This window comes from Hylobates moloch, unplaced genomic scaffold (assembly GCF_009828535.3).
Source record: "Hylobates moloch isolate HMO894 unplaced genomic scaffold, HMol_V3 SCAFFOLD_1, whole genome shotgun sequence".
Lineage (NCBI taxonomy): Eukaryota > Metazoa > Chordata > Mammalia > Primates > Hylobatidae > Hylobates > Hylobates moloch.
This window is the reverse complement of record NW_026652276.1, coordinates 193,992,051-194,013,360: the sequence shown is the minus strand read 5'-3', so window position 1 is coordinate 194,013,360 and position 21,310 is coordinate 193,992,051. Positions and strand designations below refer to the sequence as shown.

Here is a 21,310-nt window from a genome sequence, read left to right as displayed (position 1 = left end):
TTATACAACAACATGAAAATACTCAACATTACTGAACTATACTCTCAAAAATTGTTAAGATAATAAATTTTATGTTTGTGTCTTTTAAGCACGTTTTTAAAAATGTTTATTGAATGAATGAATAAAAGTTACTATTATGTATGCACACATGTGCATGCACACACACACTTACACACACAGACACAAGAATACATGTTCATCACTCATCACAATGCCTGGCACATCATAAGATTCAAATATCTATGAGGTTCTGTCTCTTTCCCTTTGGAGTCTCCCAACAATCTCTACTCTTCAGCCTCACCTGCATGAATTTTTAATTTCTCTTCTTCTGAACACGGTGGGGATTTAATCACTTTCTGTTTAGTACTACTCCTCAACGGTTCTGTTTGAGCATGTTTTATCTTGCCAAATAGATTTTCAGCTCCTGCCAAGAAGGCACCATATCTTATTTTATGTTCCCCTTCATGTCCAGTGCGATCTTTGCATTAACTGTCGGCTGGGATTCTACTCCAGATGAGATGGACTCTCTGAGAGTCATAGCATTCCAGTCACCACTGCCTGTTCTTGGGCCCCACCCATCTTTATAAATCAACATTTACTTACTGATTAGTTCATGCAGAGATCTCAATTAAGAGGAGGGGACAATGTATGGGTAGGCAGGAAGAGGATTTAAAAATATAAAACGTAGTTATTGTCCTCAAAATGCTTACAATCTATTTGCACAGAAAAAGTAAACAGAGAAGTTGGTTAAACTACAAGGAAAGAAATCTCTAAGTGTTTGCTGGGTGTTACAGACAATGTAGGAGTTCAGGAAGATACAGATACTTCCAGAGAAATTTAGCAAGACATTATCTTTAGATAAACACAAGCACTAGATGATACTTTCTTCAGAGTTAATATGATTCTTCAAGGGGAAAACTGCGTCTGCCAGCTAACTCTAACTTTGCAATAAAATTATTAAATATTTTTTCAGGATAAAAACAACAATGTTTTAGGCACTGCAATAAACTCTATGTGTAATACTATCCCTAATCCTAAAAAAAAGAACTATCCCTATTTATAAAGAAACTGTCTCCAAGAAGCTAAGTTACTTGCTTGCAGATGCAGAGCTAGTAAGTATTCAATTTGAACACAGATCTCTCTGACTCCAAATCATGGATTCTTCCTACTATATAACTCATTCATTCATCAAACTTTTTATTTTATTTTATTTTATTTATTTATTTATTTGAGATGGAGTCTCACTCTGTCACCCAGGCTGGAATCTTGGCTCACTGTAAGCTCCGCCTCCTGGATTCACACCATTCTCCTGCCTCAGCCTCCTGAGTAGCTGGGACTACAGGTGTCTGCCACCATGCCTGGCTAATTTTTTGTATTTTTTAGTAGAGACAAGGTTTCACCATGTTAGCCAGGATGGTCTCGATCTCCTGACCTCGTGATCCACCTGCCTCGGCCTCCCAAAGTGCTGGGATTACAGGCATGGGCCACCGCGTGCCCGGCCTCCCTCATCAAACATTTATTGAGCATTTACTGTCACCATGTATCATGCTGAAGATATAAAACCTAATAAACCCATGATTTTTTTTTCTTTCATGTGGCTCACAGTCCAATAAGAAGGCAATTCCATAAAGACAATTCCAACAAAATTTGGTGAGTCCAAGAATCAAGATCTGCAAGAGAAACTATGTAGCACATAAGGGAGAAATCTAATCCACCCTGGGAAATCCTGAAAGGTTGCTTGTAGCAGTGAAATTCTTTGTAAAGCGTTAATGAATAAAATAAGCAATAACAGCTGATGTGTGTGATGGATAATTTTAGGTGTCAACTTGTCTGCATTAAGGGATACCTAGATAGCTGCTAAAGCATAATTTCTGGGTGTGTCTGTGAAGATGTTTTGGGCAGAGATTGGCACATGCGTCAATGGATGAGTGGGGGAGATCTGCCCTCAATGTGGCCGGGCACCATCCAATCAGATGGGGGGCTAGATGGAACAGAAAGGCAAATTTGTGCTCTCTCTCTCCTGAAGCTGGGACACGCCTCTCCTATGATTAGACATCAGAACTCCAGGCCTTTGGACTCTGAAACTTGCACCAGTAGCTTCTTGGGTTCTCAGGCCTTTGGCTTCCCTGGTTCTGAGGCTTTCAGACTTGAACTGAGCCATGCTACCAGCATCCCTGGATCTTTAGGTGGTAGATGACCTGTTGTGGCACTTCTCAGTCTCCATAATCATGTGAGCCAATTCCCCTAATAAATCCTCTTTTATCTATCTATCTATCTATCTATCTATCTATCTATCTATCTATCTATCTATCATTTGTTCATCCTGTTGGTTCTGTCTTGCTGAAGAACTCTGACTAATGCAATATGCATACTTACTAAGCAGAAAGAATATTATCCCTGACTTACACAGGAGAAAATTGAGACACAGAGAAGTGAGCAATTTGCCCAAGTTTAAACAGTTTGTAAGTAAGTGGTAAAGCCAGGTTATGATAAGCATGTTCTCTCTAGATTTCTTTCCATGCAGAGGAATTTGCCAGAAAAAAATTGGACTGAAGAGGGGCATTTTTTGCAACAGAAAAATTCAGAACAAGGCACAATAAACTGCATTGTATGAGACCACACAAGACGTTCACTATGGCTGAAGCAGAAAATAACAGGAGATGAAAATGGACAAATAGGGGCCAGATCATGAAAGGTCTTATGTGCTATGCTAAGGATGTTAGAATTTATCCCATAAACTATAGAGGAACACCTTCAGATTTGCACATCAAAAAATGATTATGCCACCTACCTGGAGGGTGAATGTGAGGGTTAAGCCTAGAGAGAACAGAGCACATCTGAAGGCCATTTTAATCTTGCAGCAGAGAGAAAATGAGAACGTGAATTCAGGTAGAGAGAGTAAGATGGAGAGCTTGGATACAAGACATGTTTAAATAGTAAAATAGGCAGAACTTGATGATGAACTAGATGTGCCTACTTCCCTGCCCATCAGACTTTCCTGTTTTAAATAATCTGTTCAGGGAAAGAAAAACATAAATACATGTATTTGTCATTTCAGAAGTGGCTAGGCATGGTGCTAGATATGGGAGCATTACAAACGAATGACACAATTCCCATCCTAGAAGGGCCTACTGTCTGGAGTGGTGGTGAATAAGGACAAGCACAATACAGGGTTTTGTGGTTGTGATAGAAACAGGTCCAACATGCACAGGGGGTTCAAGGCAGGAGTGGTTAGCTCTAATCAGGAAGATCAGAGAAGGGTGGAGAGAGCGGATGATCCAAATTAAATCTGAAGAAACGTGCAGGTGCCTTCCAGTGGATCATGAATTATTTGGGCTGGATGTTTCTCCAGTGTAGAGTGACAGGAATATAGCAGAATAAATAGTTTCAGTGAATTATGCAGAGGAGGTAAGAGGGGCAGGATAAATGTGAAGAAGCCTGAAGGCCTCCAAAGTAGAACAGAAATTTGTTAGCTGTTAGTTCCTCTCTTAAAAGAGCTAAGCACAAGAGAGAAATTGAGGTCATGGAAGGATGAAGGTGGGAGACAAGACAGTGATCTGCAATCAAACTATCAGAAATGCTGGGATTTCACAGCACTGTCTGTGGCCATGCCGTAACACTCCATCTAGCCCCACCTTGAGGCCCAGAGTTGATGCTCAGTATGCTTGGAGAAGTGGCTTTCTTATAATTGTAGGAGGTCATCTCGAAATTCAGTTAGGAGTCTATGCATTAGGCAGTCCCTACTTGTTTTCTAAAGGATTTTAAATTACCGCATAATAAGTTATGTTTAGAAACCTCACTGCTTCAGTCACAAATATTGATCTTTGTGAGCAAAAGTGCCTTTTTTGGATAGATGTGTTTACACAGACATTATTTTCTCTAAATGCAATGTCCAGTGCCAAAAGAACAAGATTATTTATGAATATAAACTCTCAGACTTGAAAAAGAACATCTTTGTTTAACCTGTTTAATATACAACATCTATGCAAACAATTTCTAAATCTCAGGCATCTTCCTGGAAATGGCTATTACTTCTAAATTCAAATTCCTACTGCTATCTCTAAAAATCAGGTAAGAAAAAGGGAAATCATTTTATTGAAATTGATCATAGACTTGCTATATGGTTGGGTCAACACTATAGCATAGGCTAAAAACCTAGCTCTTTGATTTTGAACAATCCCCATATTCTTTGTGGGGAAACTTGAAATTATTTTTTCTTAAGAAATATAAAACAATTTGTTTAGTGAAAAAAGTTTAATAAAGTCCTTTTAATTAGATGTATACATTAACCATGAAATCGTGCAGAATAATTATTGTGACATTTATCCGTTGATCATAATGAAACTTATAGTAAGAATGATTAGAACATGAACAAGTCAGAGAAAATATGAAGGTAAGCGTCATTTGGGGCAGTTGTAGCAAGATTTAGTAAAGATTGAGCCTTCCATGATAAAAATCTGTTATTTTATTTTCTATAAAATATATTATTTTGTTCTCATTATATGAAGGTGGCAACTTGGAACTGGGAATCAAAAATTCTTTATCTCTCACTATCAGCCATGCCCAGTTCAATCCAGAAATATCAAAATCTCTGATCACATGCCAAACTAAGATAAATGGTAATCGAGCTTTCAGATATTCAACACCTGCAATAAAATAAACTGGAGTTATAACACCAGAAAACAGTAGGTTGAGGGCTAAGGTGAGCCATGCCTTTTCACACATAATAGCATGTTTATTCATCCCACTATACCTGTCCAGATTTCCAACAATATCTTTGTTTCTTATCACCCCACCTCCAATGAGTTGCCAAGGCCTAACATCGACCTAACATTTTTGCTAAAAGCCTCTCAAATCTGCTCACTTTCCACCATCCTCATTGTCTCTTCCCTAATCTGGGTGCTCATGACCTCTTCCTTGACTCTTCGCTGGTCCTGATGCCTCCCCTTGTGGTCTCTCCAATTGCTGTTTATACTGCTCTCCAATGCAAATCTGGTCAAAGTACTCTTCTGCTGAAGACACTTCAATGGCTCCCTGTGTTCTCCAGATAAAGTCTTATATGCTCACAATATAATTTTTTGTAATCAGACCCCTGTTCACCTCTTAATCCCCTTCTCCTTACTGATTCTTATGAAAATAGCCTGTGTTTTAGCTATCATGACCTACAGACAGGCTCTCTTTCTCTGATGCCTTTCCATCCAATGCCCCCTCTCACTAAGAAACCATCCCTGCCATATTTCTGCCATTAATATGGCTAATTCTTACTTAACTTACAGGTTTCCTCTCAGATAGTAGCTCTTCCAGGATGCCTTCTACTCTACCTGCTTTTGTATGTCCATAGGAATTGACTATCATCAATTTGGTGTTCCCTTTTAGCTTCCCTAACACATCAGTAAGTATTTTTTGAAAAAATGAGAAAATCCAAATCATTTTGTTTCACGACTGGCTTGGATGTAGCACTTGTGTGAAAAGATACAACACAGTAACAACAAATTAAACCACTCAGCTTTGTATCCCACATTCCAATGCCTGGAAACACATCCACCCAGGCCGTGTTAACTCTACACGATCAAGGGTTGACAGGGGCCCTGATATCACTAAAACCAAGTCCCATAAGTATAAAGATGGGTTTATATTTTCCAGAAAGCCAAGGGCTTGAGCTTGCCAAAAGATCTCTCTAGTTTTATTAATATAAAAATTAACCTTTATTGCTGCAGGATCATCCCAGTGACATGTAGTCTGAAAGGTAATCAACTGCTTCCTTCTCACAGTGTCTAGTAGCCACCTAGCTAACAGAGGGTAGAGCATCACACAGCTCTTACATGCTTCCTGCTTTCTAAATCTAAACAAGCATGATAACCAGAAGCAAATTCAATCAAAAGAAGCATTACTACTTTCTCAAATGACTAATACAAAACCAGCTATTTAACAACAAAAAAAAAATGCTTTAAAACAAATTTGAGGTTTTGAGTTACCTTAAATGGGTTCCAAAAGTATTTTTTTTGTTAAATAGCTATTTTTTAATGAACTGGAGACTTCATAATATTAAAGCTTAATCTGCTATAAGCCAGCTGGCATCAAGATAAACTATACCTGTCCAACTTAGAAGAATCATTTAAATAAAACACCCAAGGTTCAACTCTCAAACACAGTTATCTAAGCTATGGTTTTCAGTGTGACATGTGAGAAAAGAGGTAAAGTATGACTATTCTCTGCTTGGCTTGATGGTAGAGAGGTAACAAGTATGGTAAGCACAGTTTTAATTAACCTGTCCAGAAGAAGCCATAATCCACATGGATTTTTATTAATCCTCCCTGCCAACCTGCTATTCTATGCCATATATAGTAGACTGCAGAGAGCTGAGCTACATTACCAAGCGTGGTTGGAACTATGATGATCCACCCAGGTTCCCTCTTCAGGGTTAAAGCATACTGCCCTCAGCTTTGAGGAATACCATCTGATAAGATCTTACAGTTGTAACCCTGACAGAGAAAAGCTCTTGGCCACAAGCAACTACCTCACTAAGTACTTCTCAGGGGAGAGCCACAGTCAATGCCCAACCCACGCCAAGGAATAAAGTCCCCCTTGCTTCAATTTGGAACAATTCTTAAGAGACATCTCCTTTCCAGAGCTCCCTGTAAGCTCTCCTGAGGCCTCAGTTGCATTGTGAGTCAGCTTTCCCCTCTACCCTATCTTCCTTTTCTCATTTCCTCACAGGTGCCGTTCTGGAGAGCACATCTCAAAAAAAATCTTTACATATAATTCTTCATCTCAGAATTCTACTTTCAGCCAGCCTAATGTAAAACCCACCGCTATAATTATGTAAGGCAAACACGGTGGCATATAGTAGTTTTGCTGATTTTATCAGTAGATGGTCCTAATATCAGTCTTGGTCTTCCATTAGAAATCTGAACCTATTCGCTGAGACAGAGACAGTATCTAGAATTTAATCTATGCTAAATGGCTCCAATTCCATTTAACTGCAACAAAATTTAGAAGCCAACTCATTGGTATTAAAATTTATCTAATTTTATCATTACCCAATTATAAGAAGGGTAAGAGTCCAGAAGAAATTCTCATTGAGAGAGCACAAAAAGAAAAGGATAATACAAATGATTTATCCATAATAGATTACCATGTTTTCATAGATAATGGGAAACGTATTTTGTTCAACTTATAAAAACCCAGTTGGGCCTTTTCTAACCAAAATAAAAAGAACGGTTACAATAACATCTATTTTTCATGTTCTCAATTAATCTTTTAAAATCTGCTTTGAATGTTAATGAAAAATTGCCAAGGAATCAACCGATTCGTTTATTTCATCCACTTCTCTATCCACAGGGTCTAAAAGGATTCTAGGTTTGGAGGCTTTGTCTTCTTGATTTTGAGTATTGTTGTTGTTTTAGTAGCACCACTTTGAAGAGTAGAAATTAAATAAGTTGGTCCACCTGACTGTGGTCTCATTTTTCTAAGCTGATGAAAACCTAAGCTTCTTTTCTAGAACATTTGGACACAAAACAAACTAAATAGAAAGGGGTCCCCAGAGAAAAAATGGTGATGTGCCTCTCTTTTAAGACAATATAATTTTTAAATATACATAGATGTTGTCACACAGAAAAAAAGCAGTATTGCCCACAAAAATAAATCTTGTTTTTTGCTTGTTTGTTTTAAGTAGAAATTCTGTCAAGTACAGATAAAGCACTAACTTGACTGTGGTTTCTTATAGCCAAATGCCAGGGCCTTACTTTTCTTGGGGAAAGGGGTAGATGCAAATGGTGACAGAGACCCATTCTTTTATGTTTTCTGGGAGCAGGGGACTCTACTAGTCCTGAATCTGAAGTTAGCTCCAAAGGCAGCCAAACCTTGAACCCTAGCTGGGTCTGAGTTTGCTGTGTTAAGTCTGCTTGAGACAAGCTTCCAGCCGATGGAGAATCCACCAGACCTTGTATCCTTAGCTTCCTAAGTACACTGGTAGTTCCAGGCCCAGACACTGCACACAGGATTCACTACCCATGTAGCTGTGGCTTGCCACCTCCTTCCAAAGCTCTTGGACAGCCCAATGTGGCCAGGCAGAAGGACATGGAGGGTTCCTGGTCCCCATTACAGTCCATAGGGCTCTAATAGGTGGCAGCTCCAGGCCAGAGACACTTTCTGGAAAGGTTCTGATGTGAAAGTGCCTGGATTTCAGGCAGCACTTCCCTCTACTAGGTGCTGCCAACCCTGGGTTTGAGTCAGGCCTCAGGCATGGTGAGGCATCTGATGTCTTAGAAAAGTGGAGCCAACTTTGAAAACTGGGCTGGAAAGTTACCATTATTAAAGGTTTGATTTGACTCACCATGACCTGGTCCAGGGTGGACCCATGGCATGTAATCTGTGCATTCACGTGGGGCCCTGCACTTAGAAGACTAACAGGTCCGGTTTAATGCTCTTCTATCCCTGTCTAGAAATCCTTACTTTTGACCAAGAGGCCCCACATTTTCATTTTGTATTGGGCCTAGAAAATGTACCCAGTCCTGGCCTGGCCTTTATTAATGCCATATTTAGACAAAATAATTGCCAACTTAACAGAAGGACTGAATCAGCCATTCACCACTGTGCGTGTGTTTGTGTGTGGGGAGTGTGTGTGTGTGTTTACAGAAACTGAAAAAATGTCTTGGGGTTTTTTGTCTTTTTTTTTTTTTCCGTTTTTGTTTTTGTTTTGTTTTTGAGACAGAGTCTCGGTCTGTCACCCAGGCTGGAGTGCAGTGGCATGACCGAGGCTCACTGCAAGCTCTGCCTCCCGGGTTCACTCCATTCTCCTGCCTCAGCCTCCCGAGTAGCTGGGACTACAGGCGTCCACCACCACACCCGGTTAATTTTTTGTATTTTTAGTAAAGACGGGGTTTCACCATGTTAGCCAGGATGGTCCCGATCTCCTGACCTCGTGATCCACCTACCTTGGCCTCTCAAAGTGCTGGGATTACAGGCATGAGCCATCGCACCCAGCCTTTTGTCTTTTAAGCAGAGAGTTGCTTTAAAAATTATAAAATACTTCATCAAGATATTAAAGGATAGGAAATGTTAACACAAACATTCAATGTCTAACATTCACTTGAGATCAATCAGAAAAAAAAGAAGACTGTTTGAATATATAGTCTAAATCAAGAGAAAATATTACATATTTACAGAAAATCTATAAAACACACATCTTTATAGGAACATCTGTCTCCCACTGGATAATGTAGGCCAGCACTCTAACTTCAATCTAGGAAATAGTTGCACGTTTACTTCCTAACATTGCTCATGCCACATAACACTTCTCATTACCATAAGACAAACAATGCATGCTCCATTCTAGTGAGGAAAAGTGGCTGAGGCTGAAAACTTTCAGGATTTTGGAAGAACACTTGTATGGGGAGATCTAAGGCCTAATTCTGGTACTGCAATTTTGTAACCGAGGGCCTGAAAAGATCACAGCAGGTGTAGTTTCTTATGGAAGCACCAAGACTGTGGCTAGAATATACTATTTCAATCCCAACTGAAAGTAAAAGAAATATTTGATACTTGGGGATAAAAGAAAATGATTGAGAAGAGTCAATGTAGCCCTCCTCTCACTGTTGTGCGTCAACAAGGGAGGAACACAACAATAGCCTGCTCGCTTCTGAACTTTTGTAGTCATTGCAATCTTTCCTGTCTACTGATTATTGTTTAATTTACAAATGAGAAACATTTTATATAATCCAGTACTGATCACATACTTAATCTTTAACTTTGTTTTTCTTTTTCAGGTTTTTGCTTCCCTGAAGAGCTGAGCATCTAAAGAATGTGATAGGCAATGTCAACGTGCTTTCAGATCTTTACACTATACATATTTTGGTACCCACATGCTAAAAAGTCAAATATACTTTGATTTTCGATGCTTAAGGGATTTACTCACTCAAAAATTAAATTAAAATAGCTCATCTCCCAGAAAAACAGAACTCGTTTAGAATAGGAAGAAATAGGAAAACCTACTCTGGCCTAAGATTGAACCATCCAGAAATGTATACGACAATGACCTGATATACACAAGACTGCTGAGATCATTCTGACTCAGCAAAAAAACATTTTGTAGGTATTCCATTAGAAATCCACTTTCAGGACATATCACATTCAAAAGCTTGATCAACCTTATATCTTGATCCTCAGATTATAAACCGTTGCTGGTATACATAAAATATACAAAACCCATTTTTCATCTGTTCACTGTAGCCTACATGATATTTTATGAAATTAGTATGAATTACACAGGCTGATGTTAAAATATTAACAACAATATTAAGAATCTATCATATATATTTAAGTATATATAAATGTTAACAAAATATTAACCAAAGTTTTCAGAAGTAGAAAAAAGTCTATTTTTCTCCTAGTTTCAAATAAAGAAATATAGAATTCTTAAATACTAAAAATAAAGCCTTTGGAAAGATAAATAACAGTGTTTCAGAGACTCTTAAAACAAGCCCTTGTAATGAGTACCAGACAACTAGCACAGGATTTGTGGGTGGGATGGGGGAGGAGATAAGAGAATCAGAAAATGCCAGGTTCAGAAGGAAGCTTCAAGGACATCTAATACGACTATCTTTTTGAAGTCTCAATCCTTTCTACAACATCCTAGCCAAGTGTTCATTAAGCCACCTTTCCGACTGATCAAGAGTTCACTGCTCACTGAGGCAGCCAATTCCCTCTTAGAACATTAGAAGAGTTTTTTTTCTATCAAGCTAAAAACATGCCCATTACTTTCCCCCACTGGCCATCTAGAACAGGTCCAATTTCTTTCTTTTATGGCCTTTCCTATGGGATGAGCCACTGAAAATGGCAGACATTCTCATTGAGTCTTCTCATTTACATCCCATGGTTTTTCAACTATGTTCTTCAACTAAGGAGTTTAATCTCATCACTATACTGTTAATATCCAGTTTGTTAATGTTTCTATTAAAATAGGAACCCATAAGAGAACAGCAAACTGCTGGGCATAGCCCACACTGGAAATAGCAAAGCAAAGCTTCCCTCCCTCTTCTAGATAATTCACATCAATTCCTGCAGCCGAAGATCATAATCACTGTTTTGGTGGCTATGTCATACATGTTGCTGCAAACTGAGCTTTATGTTGGCTAAAATCTCAAAACCTTAAAGTCTTAGCTTTTAACTTATTCAATAAGTATTTGTGGATTGTCACTATGTGGGTATTATAATACTAAGAACAGTACGAGAAATCAGTGTGATATAACCAAAAGAGGTAGGATTCTGGGCCCAAGCCCTACTTTATCCAGCTATATCTATGTAGGAAGGACACTTGTTAGAGCTACTTAATTTTCATAATGGGATAACTATCTCACTACTTTCATAATAGGATAACTATCTCTCTGTTCCAAAGCATATGGATGGGCCCTCAGCCAGCAATTTAGAATACTAGCACTCCAGGATATCCAGCTCTCATCCAAATACCTACTGAGAGAAGAAATGTTCAGGGAAGATAGGTCCAAGACCTTACAAATTCAATCTTTGGTTAATGTCGTCACCAGAAACATACATATTGGGAACCCACAACACCTTTCTGATCAGTTTTATTGGCTCACATTTACTACTTTGTCCTAATCTTTGACAGAGGTTGCTATGAGAAATAACCACATAAAATTCATCTCCACATTGTTATTTTTTATAACTGAGATGCTGTCCATTTTGTTACTCAGAGTCCTTCTCAGTGCTAGGAAAGGCTCTGTTCTCTTCAAGGAATCAGATGGTTCTGATTTTTAATGATGGAAATCATTAGAATGGTTTTACATATTTAAAAAATTAAATCTTAAAGACAGGGCCGGGCGTGGTTGCTCATGCCTGTAATCCCAGCACTTTGGGAGACCGAGACGGGCAGATCACGAGGTCAGGAGATCAAGACCATGCTGGCTAACACGGTGAAACCCCGTCTCTACTAAAAATACAAAAATTAGCCGGGTATGGTGGCAGGCGCCTGTAGTCCCAGCTACTCGGGAGGCTGAGGCAGGAGAATGGCGTGAACCCGGGAGGCAGAGCTTGCAGTGAGCCGAGATTGCGTCACTGCACTCCAGCCTGGGCAACAGAGCAAGACTCCGTCTCAAAAAAACAACAATAGCAAAACAAAACAACTTAAAGACAGAAATGAAAGGCTATAAGAAATGATAAGAAAAAATGTCATTTGATACATATACAAATAGTAAAAACTATTTGTATTTTCCACTTCATCAATAACTGAAAAGGGATCCATGAAAGCAAGATGAATAATTCTAACTAGGTCTTGTTAAATGCATAATTAACTTAACGTCAGGTTAATGTCATTCAGTTGCCCCTATGTCACCTCTTCCCAAATAATCAGCCTCCATAAAATGGCAAAGGCTCTAAGATCAAATAAACCTAAGAACTACTAGGAGAACTTGTTTTAAAGTTTTGCATTTTAAAATAAATTCCCCATATAATTGGGATGCAAGTGAAACACAGAACAGACTTTGAGAACACTCTTCCAGGACCAATTTTGGATAACTTGAATAAACTCTGTCACCCTTCTCTGGATCCTCTACTGTCTGTATAGGTCCCTTTTAATGTCTGGTCACCAAAGATACGTAGGGTATTCTACTAAGGAGTTATTGAAGCAGGGCAGATGAAAGGATTATGTCCCTTCCCTTATACAGCCACCACATTCACTTTAATACATTCATGAGTGTTGATAGGCATGCTCACAAAAGCAGTGCTTCATTCTGGCTGTCAGATTGAGGTCAATTACTTATTTTGACTCTCCTGAGAAACGAGAGCGTAAAATGCATTAAAATGAGTCCAAATCAAAATCAAATGAAACTATAAATAGTGTTGTACAACTGAACCAGTTGCAATCTTTTTAATATAACCTATTCCACCTTTAAAATAAAGAAATTATCTTTAAAGTAAAATGGAAAATCTGGCAACCTCCTTGAGTAAACTTATTCTTGCAGAAAGTAAGATCTTTTGTCATTTTAAAAATTATAAAGATTTTTAATTCAAACAACATTACTTTAGAGTATTTACAGACAAGTAGTCTGTTGTCTTAATGGTCTCAGGGAATAGATTTATAAACAATCAAAATATTACAAGCAAGAGTACAGAAACTTTACTATTGCCATCTGACTCACCGTTTCATAGATAAAATCTTAAATAAATCATTCCGTGACACAGAAACTGATGTTTATACCATAAAGTGTTCTACTTGGACTACCTATGTGATTTAGCAAAAAAAAGAAATTTAGAAACTAAAAGTGACTGATCACTTACAATATGTCAACTGGAAATTCACAATAAAGTCTACATAAAAGGTTCACGTACTCATTCAAGCTTCCAGAATCAATTTAAAAGTAACCACTTCCTAGATACTGCTAACCAATACATTCTAGCTTTATATACACTGCAGCATGTCTAAATTGACTCGAAAAGGCATTATCAAATGAACAAAGTGAGATATCCAAAGTGTAAATTCAGTTTCTCAAATTGAGTGATTTTACTCAAAAAATGGCCAGACAGAAATTTCATAAGTCTTTCAATTCAAGGGAAATCAAGCTAAGACTGGTCGGGGCAAGATTCACTCTCCTGGACTATTTGCATTTTCTATCCAGCATGTCTTTAATTTTATAAATTTCATGCTGTTTGTTTCCATGGTTACCAGTTCTTAATCATAATGAGCACCTGGTCTATACAGGGGAATTAATATTTCCCTGTGAAATGCACATACTGAATTGTTAGTAACCTCCCTACATTTTTGCAGGGACTAGTTTAAACTGTTGACCCCTAGCAAAGATTTTCTTTTTTTTTTTAACTTTTGAGGTTTAGGGGCACATGTGCAGGTTTGTTACATAGGTAAACACGTGTCATTGGGGTTTATTGTACATATTCTTTTATAACCCAGGTATTAAGCTCAATACCCAATAGTTATCTTTTCTTCTTGCAAAGATTTTCAAAGGGTCTCTTTAACTTTCTTTTTGAATTTTGTATATTATATGGACTTCAGTTATTTCATGATAATTGAAATTTTCCAACATTTCACAATCTATGTTGACAGGGAACATCTATGCTCGTTAGTATGTGTGCTTTTGAGCCTGGGTCAGATATACTTCAATTTTTTAAAAAACACTTTTTTTGTACATATTTATTAAATCTCAGTCAAAATCCACCGATACATTAGGTGAATACTGGCATCCCCTCATTCACCAAACTAGGGCCTAGAGGGAAGTACACAAACACCAGTAACCCCTCAATTAGTCAACATGGTTAGGCTTCCTAAGTGACATTAGAACACCTTATTAAAAAGAAAATTAAACTGGTTTTTGATCTTGTGGACATTTTCCACATAGCAGTATGTGGACAATGATTAAAAGTATAGAGTTTGTCATATTTCCTGGATATATACCACTCACAAGTTATGTGACCTGGTGTAAATTACTTAACTATGCCTCAATTTCTTCATCAGAGAATAATAATAGTATCCAGTTCACAGGATTCTTTTAAGGAGTAGAGGGGCTTATATTTGTTAATGTGTGGAATAGTTACTGGTGCATATTAGTCACTATTTTAAGTGTCTGTTAAATATAAATGTCAATCAATCAATCTGACCCTATGCAGCATGAAACCATGTTTTCTAAGAAAATCTTTTTTTCCATAATAAATGTTTGTTCATCCTCTCATGATGTAAACTAATTCTGATTTTAAATTTCCTTGTGTAGCACTTAATAAATATTATTTGATCAGTGACTTCCATCTCTGAAAGGTCTAGTCTGTTGCCAATAATAGTGTCACTTACACTGACTACACTGAGCCACTTTAAATGTCACCTCATTTAATCTGCATTAACAACCCTATGAAGATTGGTGATCCCCTTATTACAGATGAGAAAATTCAAGTTTCAAGAAGTTAGATAATTTGCACAGGTTTACAGAGTTAGAAAGTGGCAGAGGTAAATTTGGAATCAACCTCTGATGATCTCCAAACCCTGTGTTAATCAGTCAATTACCATGGATAAAGTGCTATAGAGATAATGTCACAACTTTACAAAACTAGAAGTTTGTCACATCCAGTAATTTTTAACCTACTCCAAGAAGGTCAGCAATATAAGTAAAAGTGGAATCTGTCATGCCCATGAGTGGGCTTTCTCTACTTCCCCATCCTCCACAAGCTTATGTGTGTGATTGATTCCCACAGACAACTGACATTCACCAGTGGGAGTAAGGACCACATACATAATGGGCTGTAGGTGGTGTCTGGAACTGTGCCCAAAATGACCTTTTGCACCTCTCCCATGCACTTCGGTAAATGCTGGTACAAGAGGTACTTAGCCTCAGGAGACGTTTTCTGCAGTAGTTGAACAGCTCTGGAAAGCGTAGCTTATCCCATCCTTTTGACCTAATGAGTAGTTAGTTCTAACATTCTCAGTGATTAGTCCTATTAATGATGGGAAATACTGACTAGGTCTGGGTTGGTCTTTTTTAATTGTGAAGCTCCAGTAAAATGATTCGACTCACTTGGCTTGGCTCAATTGCTATTGAGGAAGTCTGGGTTTTATAAATTCCCTGACACACACCAGTCACTGCAAAATCCTGAAATTGGCCTGTCCTGCACCCTCTGATGGATCCCAGAGGTGCCTTCCTTCAGGGCCTACCAATGACTCACTTCTAACAGAAAAATGAGCAGAAGTCACTTCTTTTTTTTTTTTTTCTGAAACCATTTCTGGGTAACAATTGATGGAAGATTTTGCTCTCCACTGCTCAGGTAAGTAACTAAAGTGCTTTAAGTACCATTGGTGCCATTGATCTCTGTTTCAGTAAAGGATGGTGTAGGCGCAGATCTGTTTGAATCGAAAGACTAAATTATGGATTCTATAACCCTAGACACTTAATGTCAAAAGAACAACTACATAGAAGCCTGTAGAAACATTCATACAGCTTGGGAAAAACGGGAGTGTAGCATTGCTTCAGAAAATTGGTGGTTCACATTGTTATCAGAGATGTTCACAGGCAGAACTTGTAGTTGGCAGATGACGGACACAGAAGCAGCTGCTCATCTATCATCACCTTTTTTAGAAGAGAGACCACACATGTACAACATGGCAGTTATTATCCTGGTCAGCAATCTAGCCAAAATATCTAATCTGGTTTACAGCTAGGAAATAACAGTTCACTAAGACAGAGTGAAGGCATGTTAAAAATCACACAGTAGGAGCAGGTCAAAGAAGTGAAGGAGATTATCATATTCATGGTACTCCAGAAATTAATCCTTGCAACTACATCAGCTATTACTGGAACCCCGCCCCCGAGATCGACATTTCCAAATATAATATACATCACAAACTAATAAAAACCATCATAATTTAAAGAGAAAGTTTCTTGCCACTTACAGACTCTTTAAACTCAAAACCAAACCATTATCTTTAATGTTGACATGCCTAGAAACAAGTCTGTAACAATACTAACTTTAAAGTAGTCTCTGCTGACTTTAGCTAACTAAAATAAACACATAAGGAAAAATAAACATGTAGGGGAAAACAAAATGTTCACAGTAGGATATGAGAGAATATTTTGGAAGCTATAAAAATATAGCTCCCATTCCAAATATAATTGACTACAAAGGCACGAAAGTAGCTCAAAACAAAGGATGAAATGAACAAAACCTTGTTAAAATAATCAAGGTTAGAGAAACAATGCTGACGTTATTGTGCAGTTATTCTCAGATTTCCAATTTTCTAGTCACCTTGGTTTGGCTTATTTGGCACCTCTCGGTCTCTCGTAAGATCTTGTTGGCACATTTATCTAGTCAAATCATTATTATTATTAGGCAACATTACTGAGCACCTGCTGGGTGCCTGTTAGGAGCCAAGAATATAAATCTTTGCTAGAGAGACTAGGAACGTGTAAGAAAAAGGGTAACCGACAACACAAGAATACATGCTAATTATTGGCATTGAACTGAACGTACCTGCATTATCTAACAGACTGAACCAGGGGACTTTCAGACCAGGCAGGTGGCTTCACACCCAACCCTCATCATTAATAATTTATAATGTGAGGATAGCAAATAAATTTTCAAATCAGTAAATATGAAAGAGTTCAGAAGATCAGATGACTAGAAAGGTTCAGTAAGGAGTTCACAGTTACTAGACTATTGAAAGAGCGCCTTTCAGAAAGGTTACGACTTACATATACAAATAACTAATTCTTGTTTTATGATTTAAAAGCAGTATTTCTACATTTTTTCATAAATATGTAGGGACATTTGGGGCTGAGGTTTCACAAAAACATAGCTGGGAAGGAATCACCGCAGTGTACTCTTGAATAGATTGTCACTTTAGGACCTGAATCCTGAGAGATCTTCTGCAACAAGGCTAAACCCATTTTTCCTAAACTTTGTTTTGCACTACAAATGTTTTTTAACCTTTTACGATATGTCTTATTAACCGCGCTTTTTCTCCATTGATTAAAAAATTAATAAATGGCATATGGTTCATTAGGAAGATGGTGACAGAGATTTCCTGCTTCAGAAACGTTGGAAGCCGCTGGTTTAAAAGCATCCGGAACAGACGGCTGTACTCGGGTTCTCTCTCCGCGCTGTGTCATTTCAGTCGAAGAAAAAGACAGAATTACATGTGCGCCTTACAGACTCAACCGGGTAGAAAACACTTGCTATTATTTCTTTTATTTTGAAGTGAGCTTTTATATAAACACATGAAACCATCTATTTAACAGTAAAACGTTCGGCAGTGAAAAGAAGTCCCGCGCGTTCGCGACTCTTCGCCTCCGCTAGAGCGTGACCGTCACGCCCTCTGCTACTTACAGGGGGGATCGCGCCGGGGCATCATGGGAGTGGGCGGCGGCAGGGATTGTGGGAAATGTAGTTTGGAGACTCCGCCCTCCTCGCCATTCCTGTAATGGCTGCTTCCTGGAAGGTAATGTACGAACTCTCTCCAAAGGATACTTAGGTTGCACCAGTGTATTTGTAAAACAGGAGCAAATTTGGACCTTGCCAGGCCAAAGTAGGAATTCTTTTTCAAATCTTAATATCAAGTCCTGAAATGAAGTTATCTCTCTGTTCTGTTTCTTTTTACCTTTTCTTGTGTGGGTGAACTGACCAACTTTTAAGTCTGGTTCCCTGTTGGACAGACTTTTCTCTCCTCATTACCTATCCCTCTACCGTCCATATGGCCTCCACGCTCTGCACTGACTCTAGCTGCCTCTTTAAAATAGTAATAGTAATAATAATTAATTTTTAAATCCTTCTCTCCGCCCCCTCCCCACCCCCCATGCTAATAATAGGTCGTGTCACGTGGAACCTCTTAACCTCAGCATCCGGAGCTCCAGGAAGGGAAAATTTCAAGTCAGATAGAATTCTATATATACCATTTCTTTGGTAAGTCTTATTAATTCCCCACAACTTCGCAGAGTTATATGTTGTGTGACTTTTTCCAAATTTGTCTGCATTTCCTGGATGGGAGAGACCCTAAGAAAATGTATAATTTTTACCCACTAGGATATTTTAAGTTTCCAAGTTACTGGCTCGTGCATTTTTTCTGTTTGTTCTTAATTATGAACTCCTGCTCAATTTTTGTGTGGTTGATGCACAAGGTGTTGGCATTATTGTGGAAAATTCCTGGGTTTAGAGTGTTATCATGAGATAGGGAGATGAGCCTCAAATTACTGTCTTTAACGTTCCTCTGTTTTTCCACCTATAAGATGAAGAGATGGATTGGAAATGATTCATAAAGTATCCAAAAGATTGGCTGGCCTGTTATTTGTCATGTGTTCATTTTGTCATTTGAAAAGGGAGGAATTTTTAATGGTTCCTTTTTGTTTCCATGTTTAATTTCTAGGAACCTTCAGCCCTCAAGATTCCAACATCATGACCTCAGTTTCAACACAGTTATCCTTAGTCCTCATGTCACTGCTTTTGGTGCTGCCTGTTGTGGAAGCAGTAGAAGCCGGTGATGCAATCGCTCTTTTGTTAGGTGTGGTTCTCAGCATTACAGGCATTTGTGCCTGCTTGGGGGTATATGCACGAAAAAGAAATGGACAGATGTGACTTTGAAAGGCCTACTGAGTCAAACCTCACCCTGAAAACCTTTGTGCTATAGCGGCTAAACCTGAGCTTTAGTGTGTGAAAGGTTCCACACCAGTAAATGAGGGAGTTTCACATTTTTCATTGTTTCCATGAAATGGCAACAAACATACATTTATAAATTGAAAAAAAAGGTTTTCTTTACAACAAATAATGCACAGAAAAATGCAGCCTATAATTTGCTAGTTAGAAAGGTAGTCAAAGAAGTAAGATGGGTGAAATTTACATAAGTAATATTTCATAATCTTAGAATTCTCTCAAAGCATGTGAAATAGGAAGAAGGAAGTTCTTGCCCAGAATCTTAGGAAATCACCACTGTTCGGTTATAATCACTGCCTCCTGAATCGCTGAGGAGTCTTTTCTCCATTTTTTTATTAGATTTTTGTTTTGTTGTCTCCCAAGTTAATATTATATTTAGATATCAGAGAGTCAGCCAAAAAGGAAAACTTTTATCTCTGGGGAAAAAACATTTAGAAAAATGTATTCAGTGTATCTAATACTGAAATGCAGAAAAAAATTTAATGTTAAAAAAAAAACTATAGACATTGACATGGAAAAGAGATTTAATGTTTTGAAAAAAACTTTATATTAACTGAGTAACATCCTCCTGATGAGAAGTACTATATTAAATATAAACCCATCATGTTATAAGTTAATGTGTCGTGTCCGTTTCTTATTTGGGGCTGTTTGTATCCATTTTGGATTTTTATATGAGCTAAGTGGAGAAGGGCAGGATGCCTCGTGTTAACTGATTGCGGTAGCTTGAAGAGACATAATCAGTGACATAATGAGAACTGGGCAGCATTAAGGACAGAGAAGCCCCTGATAGAAAATCTAGAAATATAGAAGGAAAATGAAATGGCTTAAACTGATTTGTACGCCAGCCAAATGAAATATCCTCTCTGGCCTAGCTACTTAAAGTGTCTTCAAGCCAGCAACATCACCTAAGGCTTGTTAGAAATGCGGAATCTCAAGCCCCACCCAGACCAATTGGATCAGGAACAGCATTTGTTTCCAAAGCCCAAGTTAATTTGTATGCACATTACAGATTTAAGAAGACTGCCAACTTGCTTGAGCCCAAGAATCATTCCAGGCACTTGATAAGACTTTTCGATTCCCTGGTCTTTCTCCTGGTTGTACAGCTGTGAGATGGGGCCTGGAACTCCATGTCTAACAAGGGTCCTCAGTGATTCATTTGATTCTCAAGCTGTAGCCAGCATAAAGTAGTCTAAGGAAATCAAACTTTAGGGTCACACTGGAGGTAAGTAGTGAAATTTTTTCCTAAAATGCATTTTCCAATCTGTAGCTCTCCAGATGACATTGGGAGCCTCATTTTTTATCCGAAAACAGGCACCAGCAACCTAAAGTCCTGTTTATGGCGTAATTCTAGAGTGAGCTGACCTGGCTTGCATGAAAGTTTTGGTTAAAGTGTACAAGGAGTGAAGAAGGATCACAGAATAAAAACATAGAAACTGAATGCACTTGTTTTTGTCACAGCTGTTTCGATTTTTTGCTAGAGGAAGCACTAACAGTCTTTATTCAAATTAATTGGCAGTTAAACATTACATAATTAATAGAGCTTGATTGTACATGCATTTTTTTGTGTGTTTTAAAGAAGGAAAAAGGAATGATGCAAGTTATAGAACAGTTGTCATCTCTTATACACCAGCCCATTGGTGCTGACGTAGAAAGGCTGCTGCGGCTTCCTTGCACGTCAACTTTTCCCTTGGGATGGGAGAAATCAAAGCTAAAGTACATTTTAAATCACAGTGCAGTAGTCATTTAGTCACCTCCAGGTACTATTTTTAAAATGTTCAAAATAAGACTATAGGCAAACATCCTTTAGTCAACGTGTATTTCCAAAAGTGCCTAGAAAGAATTAGAAAACTGCCATTTCCCTATTTTCCCCTTAAAAGTAAAGAATTGTCATGAGGTGGCATGCAGGAATTTTGACGGATATGATGGGGAACACCTCCTCTAAAAATAGCCTCATTTCTCATCTGTTTAGGTTGGATTATATGGCTTTGCCTGAAAAGAACAGAACCCTTATGGTGGCTCTTAACCTTTTTAGGCCATCAGTTCCTTTGAGAATCTGATGAAAGCTATCATCTTTTTCTCTAGGAAAATTCCCATGCATGCTGACATTTTTAGATTAGTTTCAGAGCTGAAGCCCATCCAGGATCTTTCCAATTCTAAA

At 38.2% G+C, this 21,310-nt stretch overlaps 1 protein-coding gene across 1 annotated transcript; it reads left to right on the top strand.

The window, feature by feature from the left end:
- The first annotated feature begins 17,819 nt into the window (after nucleotides 1-17,819).
- On the top strand, nucleotides 17,820-19,769 carry SMIM30 (small integral membrane protein 30). Its single transcript, XM_032761500.2, has 3 exons — nucleotides 17,820-17,947; nucleotides 18,315-18,408; nucleotides 18,869-19,769. Exon 3 carries the CDS (start codon nucleotides 18,898-18,900, stop codon nucleotides 19,075-19,077), a length of 180 nt encoding a protein of 59 aa, XP_032617391.1. The 5' UTR covers nucleotides 17,820-17,947; nucleotides 18,315-18,408; nucleotides 18,869-18,897; the 3' UTR covers nucleotides 19,078-19,769.
- The last annotated feature ends 1,541 nt before the right edge of the window (nucleotides 19,770-21,310 follow it).